Source organism: Vanacampus margaritifer, chromosome 4 (genome assembly GCF_051991255.1).
Source record: "Vanacampus margaritifer isolate UIUO_Vmar chromosome 4, RoL_Vmar_1.0, whole genome shotgun sequence".
Lineage (NCBI taxonomy): Eukaryota > Metazoa > Chordata > Actinopteri > Syngnathiformes > Syngnathidae > Vanacampus > Vanacampus margaritifer.
The window spans coordinates 6,336,885-6,355,389 of NC_135435.1; the positions used below are offsets into that span (position 1 = coordinate 6,336,885).

General features: G+C 39.7%; 1 protein-coding gene across 4 annotated transcripts in view; it reads right to left on the reverse strand.

The window, feature by feature from the left end:
* Positions 1 to 124: 124 nt before the first annotated feature.
* LOC144050383 (C-myc promoter-binding protein-like) overlaps positions 125 to 18,505 on the reverse strand; it is a 56,786-nt gene continuing 38,405 nt past the window's right edge. For 2 of the 4 annotated variants that reach the window (XM_077563554.1, XM_077563556.1), the window contains 14 exons: positions 18,217 to 18,336; positions 17,650 to 17,799; positions 12,552 to 13,723; positions 10,836 to 11,073; positions 9,541 to 9,641; positions 9,131 to 9,306; positions 8,873 to 9,040; positions 8,596 to 8,776; positions 7,090 to 7,344; positions 6,898 to 7,015; positions 5,422 to 5,448; positions 4,797 to 4,959; positions 2,334 to 2,398; positions 125 to 2,053 (listed from right to left, as the gene is read on the reverse strand). In XM_077563554.1, the coding sequence (XP_077419680.1) occupies positions 1,917 to 2,053; positions 2,334 to 2,398; positions 4,797 to 4,959; positions 5,422 to 5,448; positions 6,898 to 7,015; positions 7,090 to 7,344; positions 8,596 to 8,776; positions 8,873 to 9,040; positions 9,131 to 9,306; positions 9,541 to 9,641; positions 10,836 to 11,073; positions 12,552 to 13,723; positions 17,650 to 17,799; positions 18,217 to 18,336 (3,071 nt within the window). In that variant the 3' untranslated portion in view covers positions 125 to 1,916. The remainder of the gene's footprint in view (positions 2,054 to 2,333; positions 2,399 to 4,796; positions 4,960 to 5,421; positions 5,449 to 6,897; positions 7,016 to 7,089; positions 7,345 to 8,595; positions 8,777 to 8,872; positions 9,041 to 9,130; positions 9,307 to 9,540; positions 9,642 to 10,835; positions 11,074 to 12,551; positions 13,724 to 17,649; positions 17,800 to 18,216; positions 18,337 to 18,505) is intronic. The other 2 variants (XM_077563557.1, XM_077563555.1) reach the window with 1 other exon arrangement.

The window sequence follows — 18,505 nt, forward strand, 5'->3', positions numbered from 1 at the left end:
AAACATTAAGCAATAAATTATTTTTTTTAAACTGTATAAGTCTTATTGGCTTATTGTCTTGGCCAAAGATGCGTCACTCATGCAAAAAAAAAAAAAAATTAGTCTGAAGGGGGGAAAAAAGACATGTGGGAGATGATATGACTTTATTTACATTCAAAGAGTCCTGAATGTCTGATCCTTGATAGAACCATCACCACACCTGGCACAAATGTGAGTAACTCTTATAAAAAGTTTTTTTTTTTTTAAACAAAGCGTTCAAACATATATTGTGCAGTCATTCATTTCAACATTTTCCTTTTCACATATCAATGTCAGCTTTCCCAAGCTGTTCCCATCATAGTCAGTGAGCCATTTCAAGTGAAATCAGCCACTCCCATGGGCCAAAGTGCAACAGATGCATGACCTTGAAACAATTTCTTCTTCCATGTCACACAAGTGGTTGACCTTTATTTGACCTGAGAAGGTCTTCCTTCAACCACAATAACACTGAATAAAAATAATACATGAGTGGTAACAAGATGTTACTTCTATTGTGCAGCTACCTATGATTCATATTGCTGGACTTTGAACTGTGTATGAGTCATCACATCATTCCCTTTCTATAGATTTCAGATGGATATGCACTTTCTCATAAACATACTGTAGATACATAGAATCCACCTTAACCAGCTTGGCCTTTTGCTGCAAAGCGTCAGCATGAAGTGACTTTTGACAAGGCTCACAAAGTTTATGCCTCATCACCCTTTCACATACGATGTCAGAGTAATTTAATACAAAAGGAAAAGATTTGCAAATTCACTACTTGTAGAGTAATTTTGCCACATCCAATATGGTAGCAGCGTCTATGTACATACTGTATGTCGATCCTTGGGTGTCTTGACTTCACACTAAAATATACTTTTGCAGCTGTATAAACAGGTGCAAACTTGATTTCATTTTGTGTCTTTAAACACACTGTCTGAAAGTTGAGTACAAAATGAGAGATAAATCAGATCCACCAATTTTCAATTTCAGAGCTTTGGAATGATTGAAAGGCCTACTTAGAACCAGTCACAAGAAGGAGTCATGTCATAACGCCTTTGACTGCTGAACACTCATCTTTGTACTGTAGTTTACACCTGGCTGTAATGCAAAAATGAATAAAATAAAAATGGCATTTTCTAAAAGTATGACTCTTTTGATCTGTGAGCATTGTTTATCTTTTCAGTATCTGCTAATTCTGCTTGCTTCGTGTATAGTATGTAGAAAATATGTCAGCGAAGAAATCCTTTTAATGGAGTACTACGAAGATCATCGAAAGCTAAAATGATTCTTAAAAACAAGTTAAAACAATTAATAAATTGATATTAAACTGTCCACTCGTACTACAGATCATCTCTGAATGTTACTGTTTTGATATCTGAATGGATACGTGTGAAAAGCAGTTGAGGAGGATTGTTAAAACAATTCCGTTGCCTCCCCGAGTCAAACATCAACGCAGACGTTACATCAAACTTCTTGTCCAACACGGACGTAGTGAAGATTTGACAATTTGTACCACAGTTATAAACAAAAAGTAAACACGTCAGATAGCATACAGTACTTTTTTTTTTTTTTTTTTTTCCCCACTTAGTAAGGTTGGAATTGTTCACTTGGGTGGTCAGTTTAGAATTGTCTGAATGAATTCATTTGGATTCAAGTCAAACTGTCAAGCAGCATGATAGAACCAAACCATAAGACACCTACGACCAACCACAAGACACTGGAATAAATAAATCTTATTTTGTATAAATATTTGAAAATATCATCGCTACTAGTTTCGCATGCCATATTTTTCTGAAAAATATTGCTTTAAAAAATACTCTTGTAGTAACAGTCTTTGGAGAAGGAGGACCATCCCGTTGAAATGAAGGCTACATGATGAAGGTTCCCGCTCATTAGAGGTACGGCTCCCCGAACGTCCGGCGACACTCCATGACGCCCGTGCTGGGTGGCCGGTCGCAGTTGCGCGTCAGCTTCACCAGACTCGGCGACAGGCGGTCGTACGCCAGCTTGTACTCGCGGTCAAAGGCGTCTGAAGTCAGGAAAGAGCAACGGGAAGCCATTAAGTCCCTTGTCAAACTTTCCTGCAGCTCAATTCTCATGAGGAGAGTCAAAGTATGCAGACCTGATGTACAGTTGCAAGCGCACGTTTAGAAAAATGTGACTCAGCAAATCTTAAACCTGACGGCGGTTGGCAGTGGACAGGAAACATTTTGTATTTTTTTAAACAATATCAGATGTTGAAGTCACAGACTGACGTGGAACTCCCCCCAAAAATGTATTTTTCTTTCAAACACAAACCAACAACTCACCAATATCGATGTTGTCTTTTCCCAGAGCCACCAGGGACAGGAAGAGGAGGTCTCTGTACAAACTCCTACGCAGGACAAAAGTTAAGTTCAGCAGGCAGTCGTCATGTATACAGAATGCAACCTTTGTGTGTTATAAACATCCAATCCAACATTAAATCATTCAGTTTTGTTTCTCAATACGTCACATATGTTTGAAGGTAATTGCTGAAAAATATGGAGGACTAAAAATGCCAAAATAAATAGATATATGTGAAAAAATATATATAATTCAATAATTAAATACAAAAAATAAATATAAATGGAAATAAAAACAACAATAAATAAATAAATGTAAAAAAAAAAACATACAAAAATAAAAAAGCGAAACAAAAAAAAATCTAAAAATAAATGTGGGAATAAAAAAAAAAAAAATAATAATATATATATATATATATATATATATATATATATATATATATATATATATATATATATATAGATTTAAATGTCAACCAATAAATAAAAATGCTTATTCATTTCATGCTGCCTATGCTGTCATGAAATGCTATTCAAACGAGGGGGCGGTCCTAAGCATGTCTTTGGTTGGACTCCGCCGTTCCACACAATTCTGGTCGGCGAACAAGGAAGACTGCCGGCTTGCGTAATGGAGAGCTCTAGCAATGGACGACTATCTTGTCCACTGTCACTAAAAAATTTGACTTGAGTTGCTCGTCAACTTCCCACAAGTTCCTGTAAACAACAGGGTCCATTGTTTCGTTCGTGTGTGTGAATTCTCCCTTGCATTGGACCGGGCAGGGTCTGACATGTCAATCAATCAATAGGCGAATAGTTCAAACCAAGACACACTTAAAACCGCCCCTTCATTTGAGTAACATTTCATGACACATTTCAGCCAACAGTGTATACAGCATGAAATAAATAAATAAGAGAGCAGAGCATTTTTATTTATTGACAATTTAAATCTTTTATTTTATTTTAATTTTTTTTATCTCATTTTTTTATTTGTACTTTATATTTTATTTATTCATGTACCTATATTTTCTTGTTTTAATTTAAATTTGTATATATATATTATATATATATATATATATATATATATATATATATATATATATATATATATATATATATATTTAATTGTATTCTTATATACCATTTTTAGTTTCACTGTTATTTATTAAGAAAAATATATAATTTATTTGGCCATTTTGGGTCCTCCGGAGAAAACATGAGCAAAGACTGAGAAAAGTGCAGTACTGAATTGTAGAGATATAGCGTTACAAACTCTTTCTCACCATTTCAAGTGTCCCAATTTTTGGGCCGTGGCTAAAACAAAGCCCAGGTACACATTTGGGCTTTCTCACATGAGGCTGCGTTCAATCCATTAGTGGCTTTCTGCCACTGTTGGCGATTATTTAGTAATAATAACTTGGACTATTTCTAGAGGCAGGCTAAAATGAATTATGTCAAAAAGCTTCATGTTGCTTAAAGGCATAGTGTGTAATAAGTGACCACTAGCATAGGATACAGCCGAAATGCACATTTGGCAGCACAAGCACGCACACTACGGTGGCTCAAAGAGACCAAACATCGCAAGCCTACCATTTAGCTGGAGCAGCTAACGAGCGGCTAGCGGGCGTTAGTCTGGAATGGCTAACAAGAGCGGTTAGCGGGAGAAGCTAGTAAAATAAATATTTTTAAAAAAGCTAGTAAAAGCTTGCGAGAGCAAAGCAGACGGTGACAAGCGACAGGAGCCTGAATCACAGGACTCAGTGACGACCACCTGCAGGCCTCAACCGTGTGTGGAAGGTAAGAATTGGGTCTGACACTCGATGGAAGCACCACCCGGGGTAACTAAATTTGCAAAGTTGTCTTTTGGGCATCCGTAGCAGGAAGATGGTGGCGAAACATACAGTAGCAGCCTTTTGTAAGATGAGACTACAGCCATGTAAAATAATTAGTGATTACTAGAACAACATATATTAAACAAGATATATATATATTTTTACATACTATTGACATCAATAGTCGTTTTTTAAAATGAATGAATTTTTAGTTCACCACTAGATGGCGCTTGGGATCATTGACTGTATTCTTTAGGTTTGTGGTTGGAAGGCGGCAATGTAAAAAAGTTAGATTTTTTTTATAAGCAGTGCAGCTTGGCAGCGCAGGCTGAACCTTCCAATTTGATTGGTTGTAAACCTCTGTGCTGTTGCAAAGCCATTCACTTGTGATTCAACACGTGGAATCACAGCCAAATTACAGTTAGGCCCATAAATATTTGGACAGGGCCACAATTCTCATGGATTTGAAATGGAAGATACACAATATGCTTTAACTGCACACTTTCAGCTTTGAGTGTATTTACATCCAAAACAGGTGAACGATTAAGGAAGTGCAATTTTGGCTGAACCCCGCAAATCATGCACGGCTGCAGTGTAAGATCCTCATGATGAAACTGACCTTTGCCTTTTGAGCCCGAGCGTGTGGTCCTGCAGCTCCAGCAGATGAGCCATCGGTCGGCCGACGTCATTCCTCTGGATGCTCCTCACCACACAGTGCAGCAGCTCCTCCGTGAACGCCTTCTCCTCTTTTGGGACGGTTCGGGCCACAGAATAGCCCACGTCTACCAAACCACACACACAAGCAGGTCAGTAAAGTAACCCCCCCTTTTTTTTGTAATGACAGATTTATGTCTGGACTGTTTGTTTAGCATTACGTACTTCATTTCATAACATTTAATATAGAAGCCAGTATTTAACCACTTTGTGCTGCTAGCCTAATAATGACAATAATAGCACACCAGCTGATGGTCGTTAAAATAATGAGCCTGTTTTATTGCCTGTCTAAATCTGAATGAACGTGTACGTGGACACTCACAAAACCAATACCCACATCCAAATGCAGGGCATGGATGTATTTGCGACAGACGCCTCTCATCAATGTGACCACATACACAACAGGTCATTTCACTCAAAACATGAAAAGTCAAAGGTGACTTTTGACGGTCACAGATGCGAGCACAGAGAGCACACACACAAGAGAGCAAAGACGACAAGCCAAGTAACAGGCAGAAGACAACACTCACTTTCTAACAACAGAGTACAATTAAGCCCTGCAAGACAAAGAGCAGACAGAGCCCGTTAGCAGAAGGCGACGACTGGCTCGACCTTTGAAAATCAACAATTACAACAGAGCCCACGACAGCACTCTATTTACAACTGACAGTCAACTAACAGGAAATACAGATAAAATACAAAATGTAACAATTTCCTGGATTTAGGTCTGACTGTGCCTGTTCTAAAACTTCAATTATCTTCTGGTAAAGCCATTCATTTGTGGGTTTGGATTGAGGTTACAGATTGTTATTGTGTGGTAAGGTGACATTCTTCTTCGTCTTCTGATTTATAGCGGCTGCCTGACTGTTTCATGCCAAAACGGAACGCTATTTTGATATGACTGCAATTCTCTCCACATTGAGATCAGCCGGGTTGCTTTTTGTTGGCTGAATGTTTGTTGACATGATGTCACCACTACAACACTAGAGGTATGATGTTCCTTTGTCAATGTGCAGTGTTGTTGGTGCAAACATAGCCGACATGCCCAAATAATGTCCCAAAATACGACCTCCTTCTTTTCAAGCTGACATGAGTTTCAATTTTTCTGGTTTCCTGAAAAGTGATGGTCCGTGGACATGCAAGACTTTCGCCCAATATTAACTAATTTGCTCCCAAAAACGTTTTATTTTAAATGTGTTAAGTGTCCGAAGGACGCATTTATAAAAAAAAAAAAAAGTATGCTAGAGCATACAGAAGGCTTTGATGCAACTTCTCAACTGCAGAGAACGGTTGAACCAATGGTAGTTATTACAAAAACGGCCAGCAGGTGGCAGCAGAGTATATGAGATAAAACAGGGCCATGTTGAAAACTAGCTGATTTCCCCACTGTTCTAAACAGATTTGTAAATAATGATGAAACTTAGCTACATTCTAATGCTAATTGCTGCAAAACGGAAACAGATAGAAATATAGTCAAATATTTCTTTTGGTAGGTTCCATGTTTTGATCGTAATAGAACACAGTATTATGGGGCCTTGCAAAATCAGTCAAAATCCAGTAAAACAGCCGGAAGCGAAGAGGGTTGCTTCAGTGAAAATGGCTGCGTGTGAAGGAGTTAAGCTTACTAACATTCAGTCTTTAAGGCTAGTTGATCAGTGAATGCTTCCATTTTTCTACATGTGTTTCTACAGTTTAACAGGCAACTGAAATGACATGACTGAGGTGCATTATACATACAATAGCTTCAAGCTGTATTTTCTTTTTATACTCACGCCTGCCATTAACTAGCTACCCTTTTTCCAAAATTAGATTCTAGAATTTTGGAAATTTTGTCTCATCACATCATGGCTTGTTTTGAAAGTACTGAAATTTATTCCAGAACATTTTGATAAATGTTTTTCCTGAAATTTTTTTTTCAGTTGTTTGTTTTTTCATGTTGCGAGTTGCTAGATACAAACTTTCTGCCCAAGTCCAAATTCACTGTCCAGTAAAGAAGTATGACTCACTGTACGTGTTCCAGAGAATGTAAAACGGCTGCACGGGATCCTGCTGCAGCTTCAAGTTGTCCCACAGTATCTGGATCAACACATGCTTACTGTCCTCTATCATCCACTGACGAGGGACCTGCAGAAAGAACAGAACTTAACTTCTTGCCTTGGCTTTTCTTCTGCGTATGTACACTGTACTACGTTTGTTACCTGGGATTCCCTATTGCAGTGCTCAGAGGTGAGAATGAGTCCGGGCAGGTTGCTGGGCAGGTCCAGACGCCTGAAGTACCACACAAGGTTCCAGAAGATGATAGGATGATGGTCCACCATATCAGCCTCTGTAATTACTGGGTCACCCTCATTCTCCAGAAGGCTCTCCAGCTCCTTCCACAACACCAGAGGGCTCAGGTAAGGAACCGTCACTGGCTCAGGGTTGTGAAGATGCCAGTCCATACTCAGTGGGTCCTGGACAAAAATGATGTCTTATTTTGTGGAAACGCACAGGGAGAACATGCAAACTAAAACATTTAAAATAATTGCAAAAATTTACATAAAAAAAAAAAAGCACGTGAGGGATTTGTAACTCATTCTCTCCCAAAAACATATCAATATGGTCTATTTTAAATATTACCATGCTCCAAAAGACGTATTTATATGTTTTAAATGTTTTTTTTATGCTAGAGCATACAGAAGGCTTCAATGCAGCCTCTGAACTGAAGAGAATGCTTGAATCAATGGTAGTTATTACAAAAACAGCCAGCAGGTGACAGCAGAGTATAAGAGCTCAACCAGGGCCATGTTGCAAAAAGCTCTTTCCCCCACTGTTTTAAACAGATTTGTGAGTAATGATAAACCTTAGCTATATTTTAATGCCAATTGCTGCAAAACGGAAACAGATAGAAATATACTTTTTCTCTCCTGATGAAAGAAGAAACTCAAATCTGTCTTTTGGTAGGTTCCATGTTTTTATAGCAATAGAACACAACATTCTGTGGGCTTTGCATAATCAGTCAAAAATCCAGTAAAACAGCCGGGAGCAAAGGGGGTTGCTTCAGTGAAAATGGCTGGGAGTGAAGGAGTTAATGATCAATTATTATTAGTATTATTTAAAATTATTCACAATGTCTGAATGAACCCATGACTACGCTGCTGACCACATTTATTTTCATTATGACTTTTCAGTAAAATTAGGGGTGTCAATATTAGTGTGTTAATTTTGAGTTAATTTAACATTCCTTAAACGCCACTAATTTTTTTAATGTGCGATTAATGATGCCCCTTGCTGGGAAAGCCTGCTTAATAATAATGCATATATTTGTGGAGACTGGGGTCAAGTTGTATTTTACAATTTCAAAAATGTGCAGAATTTCACAAGTTACTTCATGTTAAAAATAAGATCGCTCTTAGTACGAAAAGAAAAATGCAGAGTTGTTGCAAATGAGTTGTCACCAATGTCTTACAAATGCAATTATGCTCTCTAGTGGCAAAAAATAGCCTCAACACAAATCAATATCACACTCGTTTTTTTAAAGTATAGTACATCTTTTTAATTTTAACTCAATTAGTCAAACTTTTTTTTTCCACTTTTATATTAACAAGAGTATGAAAACTTAGATTTTTTTTTATTGTACATTTAGAATAGATATAAATTTTGTGTGTGAGAATTTTAAGCGCTTGACACCCCTAATTAAAATATACCAGTGGTGTTGGACATACAGTGGTTTCATTCAGCCGGCTGGGTAAACTGCCAGAGATTGGCAAACAATGGTTGCATTGGGATGCTTCCTCCACTGGACCGAAGGCACTGACACTACGGGCCATGGCTGTTCCAGAACATGGAGCCCCCTGGCGCCACTCTGAGCGGATGTCTATACCGTGAGATCTGGTGGATCGAGTTCTGTGGAGAAACAACCCGCTTCCATTCAGAACTGCACCATATAGATAAAAGAACCTAAGTCGAATGTTGTGGTGTATTTTTCTGACATCTTTGTACCTTGATCTCACTGAACAGTCTTGGATAGCAATCACAGGGGAGGGAGGGGAAATAGCTGTGTCGGGACAAGGGGTGGGCAAGGTGGATGTCCCTGTGTCAAAGCCCGTGGAGGCAGAATACGAAGAGCTCATCGCCTCATCCACTGATGCGCTTCCCTTTAGGAACATCCTAAGAACAAAAGAACACAAGTCACATTGACAAATATATCATCATTTACCATGCTATCAAGATGCAGTGTAGAAGTACTGTCTAAATTACCTGCCAGGTCCTCTCGTGTCCCGAATCTCCACATTAAGAAAAGGCAGGAAGGGGTTTCCACAGAAGGGGCAGATGGTGTTTAGATTGGAGTCATCAGCTGTCCAACCAGCCATGATTTCCTCGTCGTACACCAGACAGTCACATGTCTTACAGCGTGAACAGCTTGATATCAATAGCTGGGAAAATTGAAAAATGTAAAACATTTTTAGCACGCAAAAAAAAGAGACTCAAAAATAGTGTATTCATGAAACTATTAAAAAGAAAGCAAAGAAATTAGGCTATAGAAAACTAAACTCTGCTCATACAAAGTCAAAGTAATAGCTCTGTCATTAAGTTCATTAAAAAATAATAATAAAATAAAATCATGACTGTGCTTCCAGTATTTGCACAGGTGAGTTAAGTGTTGTCACCTCCATTGCATAGTTATTGAAGATGCTGGTGTTGCTAGTGTAGCGCGAGGAGCACACGTCTGGTTTGTCTGACAAAGGGAAGCCAGGAGGTGAGAGGTCATCTGGAAGATTATGAACAGTGGTAAGAACGTGTGGCAAAAGACCAACAACACATTACAGATTGACTGTAAAACAAGCACTGATACATCACTGGCAATTTTCAAACCAAACTTCTGGAAGGTAAAGGCAGTGAGCGGACATTGGGCATCACCCGGGGAACACATACAGAACCCGAGTAAGGATAAGGATATTTAGGAAAAGTAGGACAGCAGTAAAGCAAGCTTTACCTATCAGATCTTATTTGTAGTGACGTGTGGTGAAGTTCATGACTGGTGAAGCACCTGAGACTACACTGGAGTCAGATGTAAAAATACAAACCCAAAAATAGAAGCTCAGCCTATATTAGAATTTTGAACCCAAATTGAAACATTTGTTTTCAAAGTTTTTAAATGATATGCTTCAATCAATTCCACTGTTTAACAATGTGATAGCAAGCAAAAACAAAATAATATTTAACATAAGGTCAAGAGGGGCAGCATGGTTCAGGCGGTACCTGAAGGTTGTGGGTTCAATTTTGTCTCAACATGTCCTTGAGCAACATAATGGACCCCCAGTTGCTCCTGATGCTGCATCATCAGAAGGTGAATGAGGAGACAGTGTTAAAGTGCTTTGGTAGAAAAGTGCTATACAAGTAAAAGCCCATTTAACTTCATTCATTGTTGCTGCAGTTTTTTAGCATTTAATTTTACTTTTATATTTTTTATCTAATGAAAGCCCTGATACTAAAATTACATGCCTGGTATCATTAGACTGTTAAACGTCAGTCGTCATGTGTGATAAAACACGTATATTGCCGATATAAAGGCAAGCGATGTCTCTTGTGTGAGGTCTCCCGCCAACTGCCGACGTCGGCAATAGAGGCACTCCAAGTGCAATGTTTGTTAATGTCACATCCCCGGCATTTGAACAGGAAATGCACAATTTAGCTTTCATTAATTTTTATGATGAGCTCATTGCCATTATTTGATTGATAAAGAAAATCAACGTAAAACACAGAGCAGACTAAAATGGGAAATAATTTAATGTAACCATTTTTATTATTAATAGTATTATTATGAACTCTACAACATGCAGGGGCAGGGAAAGGGAGGCTTCGCCACCTCTGCCTGCATTTACCTGCTTGTCACTCATTTCCAAGTACCGCTAAATCTGATGAAAGAAGCTGTTGATGTACAAATGAAAATGTAAGGATTTACCAGAAAGCTGGGATGTTGGTCTTCTAAGGCTTGATGATGCAGTGGGACTGTTTAGTCTGCTGTGGAAAGGGCTTGGTCTTGGACTCCTTCGAGATCCCTTTGGGCCAAGAGGTCCATTCTTTTGTGGGGAAACCATATAGCTCTTTGACTCCCTTTTGTGCTCCTCATCTTCAACAGAGAAGCAATCTGGATCCACAACGTCGAGCGAGGACACACTGAGACGGTGACTTTGAGTGTCCTGGGTAAGCAGAAATGGAAACGTTATCAAACAGTAAACAAGTGAAGTTAAGACTGATCATTGCTCAAAACTTAAAGTGGAAATCAACCTTAAACATTTCTTGACAATAATGTTATATGTGACCTCACTAGTCTAAACATGACATTCTGATTAATATTACATTTGTGGAATATGAGTTATGAAGCAAAATCCAGCCATTGCTGCTTAATGCAATATTAACCAGAATACCATATTTAGACTAGAGGGGCTGCATAGAACATATTGTCAAAAACAATTTTTGGGGGTAAGAAGATATGGACACACAAAGCCCATGAATGATGTAAAAATGTAATTCAAGTTTGAGAGCAGAAACTATAAGAACTCCTACCCACAAAGAGTTTTAGCTCTATTACAGATTAAAGTCCATAATTCATGAATGTACTGTAGTGCATTTTTGTCAACTTTTAATTAGCTAGAGATCAGACTGGATCCTTACATTATGTCTGTTCAAACAACAACCATACATTTAGTGAGGTGCATGCATCTGACTTAATATCATACAAAAACAGCATACCATCAAGATGCATGTGGTGTATTCACATTCACTGTTAGTTTAAAATATTAAAGACTCATTGAGCCATTTTCAGCAGCAAAAAGATAATAATTTGTCTAGATAGAATTTGGTAACGTCATTATTTTTCATGTACAATTAATACCTCTAAATACAAATTTTTCCACTTGCTGTCGACTGAAGATGACATCACACGTGCTGAGGAAGTCTGTAACGACCAATCATGGCTCAGTTTGCTGACCAAACCCAGAAAAATGGTGAGCCATGATTGGTCGTTATCCGTTTCATCAGCACAGGTGATGTCATCTTCAGTCAACAGGAAGTGGAATTTTTTTGAGGACGTGAGATCGAGTCCGGGCTTGGGCCTTCCTGGGTGGAGTTTGCATGTTCTCCCCGTGCTTGCGTGGGTTTTCTCCGGGTACTCCGGTTTCCTCCCACATTCCAAAGACATGCATGGCAGGTTAATCGAACACTCCAAATTGTCCATAGGTGTGATTGTGAGTGTGGTTGTTTGTCTCTGTGTGCCCTGTGATTGGCTGGCAACCAGTTCAGGGTGTACCCTGCCTACTGCCCGAAGCCAGCTGGGATAGGCTCCAGCACCCCCGCGACCCTTGTGAGGAAAAGCGGTCAAGAAAATGGATGGATGGATGGAAGTTATTAATTGTACAAGAAAAATAATGACGTTATCAAATTCATTCTAGACATAATATTAACTTTTTACTGCTGAAAATGGCTCAATGAGGCCAGTATCCCTTCAATGATGTAAAGTACTAGTGTTTCCCTAAAATTTTAACACATTCATCACTGCTGACAAAGTTACATGTTGATTTTTGCTTGCCCTTATTTTGAGTTCATAATACTGTTGTACACGGCTTTAAAAAACATAAAGAAAAAGAAAAAAAAGAGACATTTTACATGGTGTATGTACCTTGGTTGGTGTGGTGTATGTAGCCAGACGTGAGTACCAACGGCTAGCCTTCTCTGCCACCCCTTTCCCAGCAGAGAACATACTGCTTTTGAAAACATCCAGTGTTGGTGTCAGCAGTGTGTCAAGAGCAAACGAGGAGGAGGATGGTGAGGGAGTTGCAACTTGCAATCTGCTTGTCTTCTCCCGATAGGTATTTGGGCGCGGGCTAGGACAAGGGCTAGGGGTGGTGCTAGCGCTGCGACAGGGTGGTGATGACCACAGACGCTGATGTGATATGGGCTGGGTGGGTGAGGGAGGGTGGAAGGTGCGAGACCTTGGCACAGCTGGAGTCCTAAAGGGGGAGCAATGGGGTAAGCTAGCTCTTCGAGTAGCAGAATGTGAAAATGGGTGGAAGATGAGGGGGCTGGTTGGGTCCTGCAGGTCCACACTTGGTGTACGACTGCTTAGTGGGCTCCCCATGTGCCTCATGTACAGCTCGATCTCCTTGGCCAAATGCCTGTTGTCGGTGGGTGTGCTGGCGTCCTCTGGGCACAGATGCCCCTTTTGCTGCTCTGACTGTGACTCTGCAGCTAGTAGGGATAGAGGATCATAGCCAGTCTCGATACCTGTCCGGTTCACAGTTCCACTTGATCTCACATTGTTCATGTCACAACTTTGGCTGCATTCAACATGATTCTTATAACATTGGCATTTTTTGTGGGAGGTCATTCCAACTTCTATGATAGTTTGATCCAAATCCAAATCTTCCAAATCAAAAATAGCCTCTATATTACTTGTGTCCTCATCACTGGAGTCGTCGTTCTCCTCTTCATCTTTACAAGGGCTTGTAACAGCAGTCTCCTCTAAACCACTCAATGCCAATGACTGAGGCCTCTTGCTCTTGCCGAGTTTAGTATTAGAGAGAATTTTTGCATCAGCGCCAAGATGCCCTGCTATTTTAACTGGGTCGGTTTCACCCTGCTTCATACTCAGACCAAGGACGGTGGTGCCACGACTACAGCTGTCTACTTTGTCACCACTCAGATAATGCCCCCTCACACCCTGCCAGTCAAAAGCCGAGCCACTGCCGACAACGTCTTCCAGAGTACTCTTGTGTCTCTTGAGCAAGCTGTTTGATTGGATCTCACCGATGTCTTCCAGAGAAGAAGTGAAGAGAAGACCAGCAACATGGCCTAGAAAAGGAAGGTGGGAGAGAAGTTACTCATATGGAAGTAAACTTTCCACTGATCTGATCGGCTATATTGGATTGGCCGGTATTTTGCTTTTCATGCACATTTTGTGATTGGCTGTTATGTCTTAATTCGCTGATCAGATCTAATTAAAACATTACATCCTCAATGTTTTTCACATACACAATCTGCGGTGGTCCACCACAAATGGATTTTGACCGCCACTAATACATTTTGCTGCTATCAGTCAATATGTGACTATTGTATTAACGTTTGCTGTGCAGAGATGCCACTCTGCTCCCTGTGTGCGTCGGCTAACTCATACCACGGCTTTACTGTCTGGCACCATACTGAAAATCACAGTACCTCAAATGACTGAAATATCAAAAGTATCAACACGTAATTTACGTAAAATTCACAAAATTTAGGTCACTATATATTGGTTTGGAAATTCCTATTAATTCAGAGCTTAAGTTAAAATACTAATATTTAACATCAATGAATGTTATATTTAAGTTTATCATGAACTAAAACAGGACTGCCTAACCAGTTGATAGTTGTCGACTGGTAGACCGCAAGCTGATCGTGAGGGGTGTGAGTACACACCCTATCTGTCTCACCGACCCCCCAAAAAAGTATTAAAGTATAATAATAAAAAAAAACCTGACCTGCATCACAGGAAGTTGTTCGCATCAGCAGTCGCTTGCGGCTAGCGATCAGAGCCGTTATATATACAGTGCTGCTCAAAAGTTTGTGAACCCTGCAGGCATGGTCAGACTTTTTGTATAAAATATTAAGATAACCTTATTAAATGTTTAGTCATACCCGAATCTACAATGCTGACATTGAAAATAATAGACTTGAACAAAATGAATGATAATATTGTCATTCATTCTTGAACAAAAGTTGTTGATTTAAGAAAAATTTAATGGGTGCAAAGGTATGTGAAAATCTCACTTAATCGTACATTGCCCCTCCTTTTGCAATGAGAACTTCATCCAAACACTTTCTTTATTGATTTATCAGTCTTTCACATCTACTTTAAGGGATTTTTGCCACTCTTCCTTGCAAAATGCAGCCAGTTGAGAGAGGTTGATGGGCGTCTAGCAAAAACTGCACGCTTCAGGTCCTGCCACAGTATTTTGATAGAATTTAAGTCTGTATTTTGACTGGGCACATTCAGAACATGAATCGTGTTCTTCAGACATTTCTTGGTTCTATTGCTAGAATGCTTTGAATTATTGTCTGTTGCATGATCCATCGTCTCCCAAGATGTAACTTCACAAAGGCCGGTTTCAGGTTATGTTCCAGGATTTCACAATATTCCTCTGAATTCATGATTCCCTGGATTATGTAGCGTTATCTAGGTCCTGAGGATGAAGAGCCAGCACAGAATTTAACATTCTCACCCCCATGCTTCACTGTAGGGTGAAGGTTCTTTTGCTGGTATGCAGTGCTGACTTTTCACCAAACATGACTGTTTTAGTTGTGACCAAACAGTTCAATTTTGGACGCATCTGTCCACAGAAGGGACTTCTAAAAAGCTTCAGTGTTGTCCAAGTACTCACTGGCAAAGTTGAGATGGGCAGCTTTGATCTTTTTTTGTGAGCAGAGGCTTCTACCTAGCAAGCGTTCCATGAAAGCCTTGTCGATTGACTTTTCTTCTGATTGTTGAAGCATGGACGTGTCCTAGATGTAGCAAAAGAGGTCTGCAAATCCCTCGATGTGATGCACAGGTTGGCTTTCACCTGAATTATCATTTTTCTTGTGGTTCTTGCTGATATTTTAGAAGGTCATCCACCACTTCTAGCCTGGATTGTAGTAATGTTCAGTGTTCTCTAGTTGCAGATGATCTGCTTCACAGTGGAATGATGAAGCTAAATTATTTTTTAGATTTATAGCTTTTCCCAGACAGATGTGCTGTCACTACCCACTTCCTGAGGTCCCCTGAGATTTCTCTTCCTCTCAGCATGACTGACCTGTATGGGTTCACCTGGGTAAGACTAAAATAACATGGTTTTGTCTCTGTTTCAGTCAGTGATGCACAATTTCTTTGCTAAACCTCTCATTTCAGTGGTTAGTTTAGCTAAAATATGTTGATTATAAATTTCATAGTGCCAACAAATCTCAAAAAAGTTGGGACAGGTATCAATATGAGGCTGGAAAAGTCAATTGCACTTATAACAAAAACAGCTGGAAGACCAGTTACCACTAATGAGGTCCATTGGCAACTTGATTGTAGTATAAAAATAACTTCTCGGAGTGTCAGTGTCTTTCAGAAGTGAAAATGGGTAGAGAATCACCAATTCCTCCAATGTTGCACAGAAAGATAGTGGAGAAATATCAGAAAGGTGTTTACCAGCGAAAAATTGCAAAAAGGTTGAAGTAATCATCTACAGTGCATAACATCATCCAAAGATTCAGAGAATCTGGAACAATCTCTGTGTGTAAGGCTCAAGGCGGAAAAATCATACTGGATGCCCATGATCTTCGGGCCCTTAAACGGCACTGCACAGTAAACAGGAATGCTTACTGTAAGGGAAATCCCAGAAAGGGCTCAGCAATACTTCCAGAAAACATTGTGGGTGAACACAATCCACCGTGCCAGCCGCCGTTGCCAGATGAAACTCTACAGTACAAAGAAGAAGCCATTTCTAAAGCAGACCAAGAAGCGCAGGCGTTTCTCTGGGCCAGGGGTTCTTTAAAATGTAGTGTGGCAAAGTGGAAACCTGTTTTGTGGTCGGACGAATCACGATTCAAAGTTCTTTGTGGAAAAACTGGGGCACTATATCAAACTGACTAAAAAGGACAAGGACAACCTAAGTTGTTATCAGCACTCAGTTCATAAGCCTGCATCTGTGATGGTATAGGGTTGCATGAGTGCGTGTGGCATGGGCAGCTTCTGCATCTGGAAAGGCCTCGTCAATGCAGAAAGGTATATTCAGATTCGAGAACAACATATGCTCCCGTCTGGGCATCATCACTTTCAGAGAAGATCTTGCATTTCTCAACACAACAATGCCAGACCACATGCAGCACCAATTACAACATCATGGCTGCGTAGGAAAAGGATCCGGGTATTGAAATGGCAGGTCTGCAGTCCACTTCTTTCACTTCTAGAGCACATTTGGCGCATCATAAAAGGGAAGGTGCAACAAGAAACCCCAAGACAGTTGAACAGTTAGAGAGATGCGTGTTAGACAAGAATGGGGCAGCATTCTTATTTCTAAACTTGAGAAACTTGTCTCCGCGATCCCCAGACATTTGCAGACTGTTGTAAGAAGAAGAGGGGATGCCTCACAGTGGTGAAAATAGCCTTGTCCCAACTTTTTTTTAGATTTGTTGACACCATAGAATTTAAAATCAACAGTTTTCCCTTAAAATTATATTTTTTTCTCAGTTTAAACTTTTGACCTGTTCTCTATGTTGTATGCTGAATAAAATGTTAAAATTTGGCACTTCCACATAATTGCATTCAGTTTTTGTTCACAATTTGTATAGTGTCCCAACTTTTTGGGGAATTGGGTTTAAGGTAGTGATTTCCTTTGTCAAACACAGAGAGCTACCTTTGTTGTATCTGGTTTATGTTTCTGTTTTGTTCATGTAAGGGTCAGTTATGGCTATTGCTCATCAACATGCAGATTATTGGCTTGGCATACATGTGTGCATATGCGCGCGCATGTGTGATCATATGAGAAAGGAGCAAAGAGAGCAATGTCATGTCTAGTGATTGTATGACAAGAAAAAGTGTTGAGCTGTTAATTAATGCAGGCTGGAAAAAGTTGTGTGGGTTTGCAGTGTTGACACTGAATTGGTCGATCGCGGGAGGATGAATGCTTTAAAAGTAGATCTTGGATTAAAAAAGGTTGATAAGGACAACCACAATAAAAATGCATTTTACATAAATTATCTCATTAAGTTACTCTTACCTGTGCTTATAGAGGTCTTAGTTTTACATTTTGAGTTGTCATATTGATGACACCTTCGAAAAATGCCACGGGAATGCAAGGAAGAATTGATCTCCATGTCCATCTGAGGGAGACAGTCTTTACTTCCTTTGGTGCTCTCTGTTTCTGACACTACAAATATAGAAAACACAATTTAAGATCTTATGACAAAATACATAAGTTATTTGACCTACAGTAATTTCTGGCCTATAAGGCGCTCCCGACTATAAGTCGCACCAGACTGTAAACCGCAGGTGTTTTAATGTTACTGCACAGAGTTCCCGCTACTTTTTTTTTCCCATAATGAGGGCACAAATTATCGCGCTCTCGTTCGGTCTACTGTATTTGGGCTCACTTGGTTTGTTTTGCTCTGCCTGACGCTCTTGCGCTTTCTTTATAGTGCGCCCCCTTGTGATCTGATGGATAAGCCGCACCTTTGTATTAGCTGCAGGGTCGAATGCAAGTGAAAAAAGTAGCGGCTTATAGTCCATAAATTACTGTAAATTATATAAAATATCAGTGGATAATATGAGATCAAAGACTACTGACAAGAACTGCAGTCACTCTCTTTCTTATCATCCTTATCAGGAACAGAGTCCTGCACACAGCTGTCTCCTCTGCGAACCTCCTCCTTGGACAGCGAATTATAACCCAAATCTGACTGATCACCTAGAGGACAGAGATGAATAGCACAATTAAATTATGAAATTGATTGAAATAAGAGAGTGACAAGATAAGAACCAAGTTACCTGATGCCAAATCGTACAACCACAGTTTTCAGATTACAGTTACGTAGCTACAGCTGTAAAGTACACATCTATTAAACAAATCACACTGT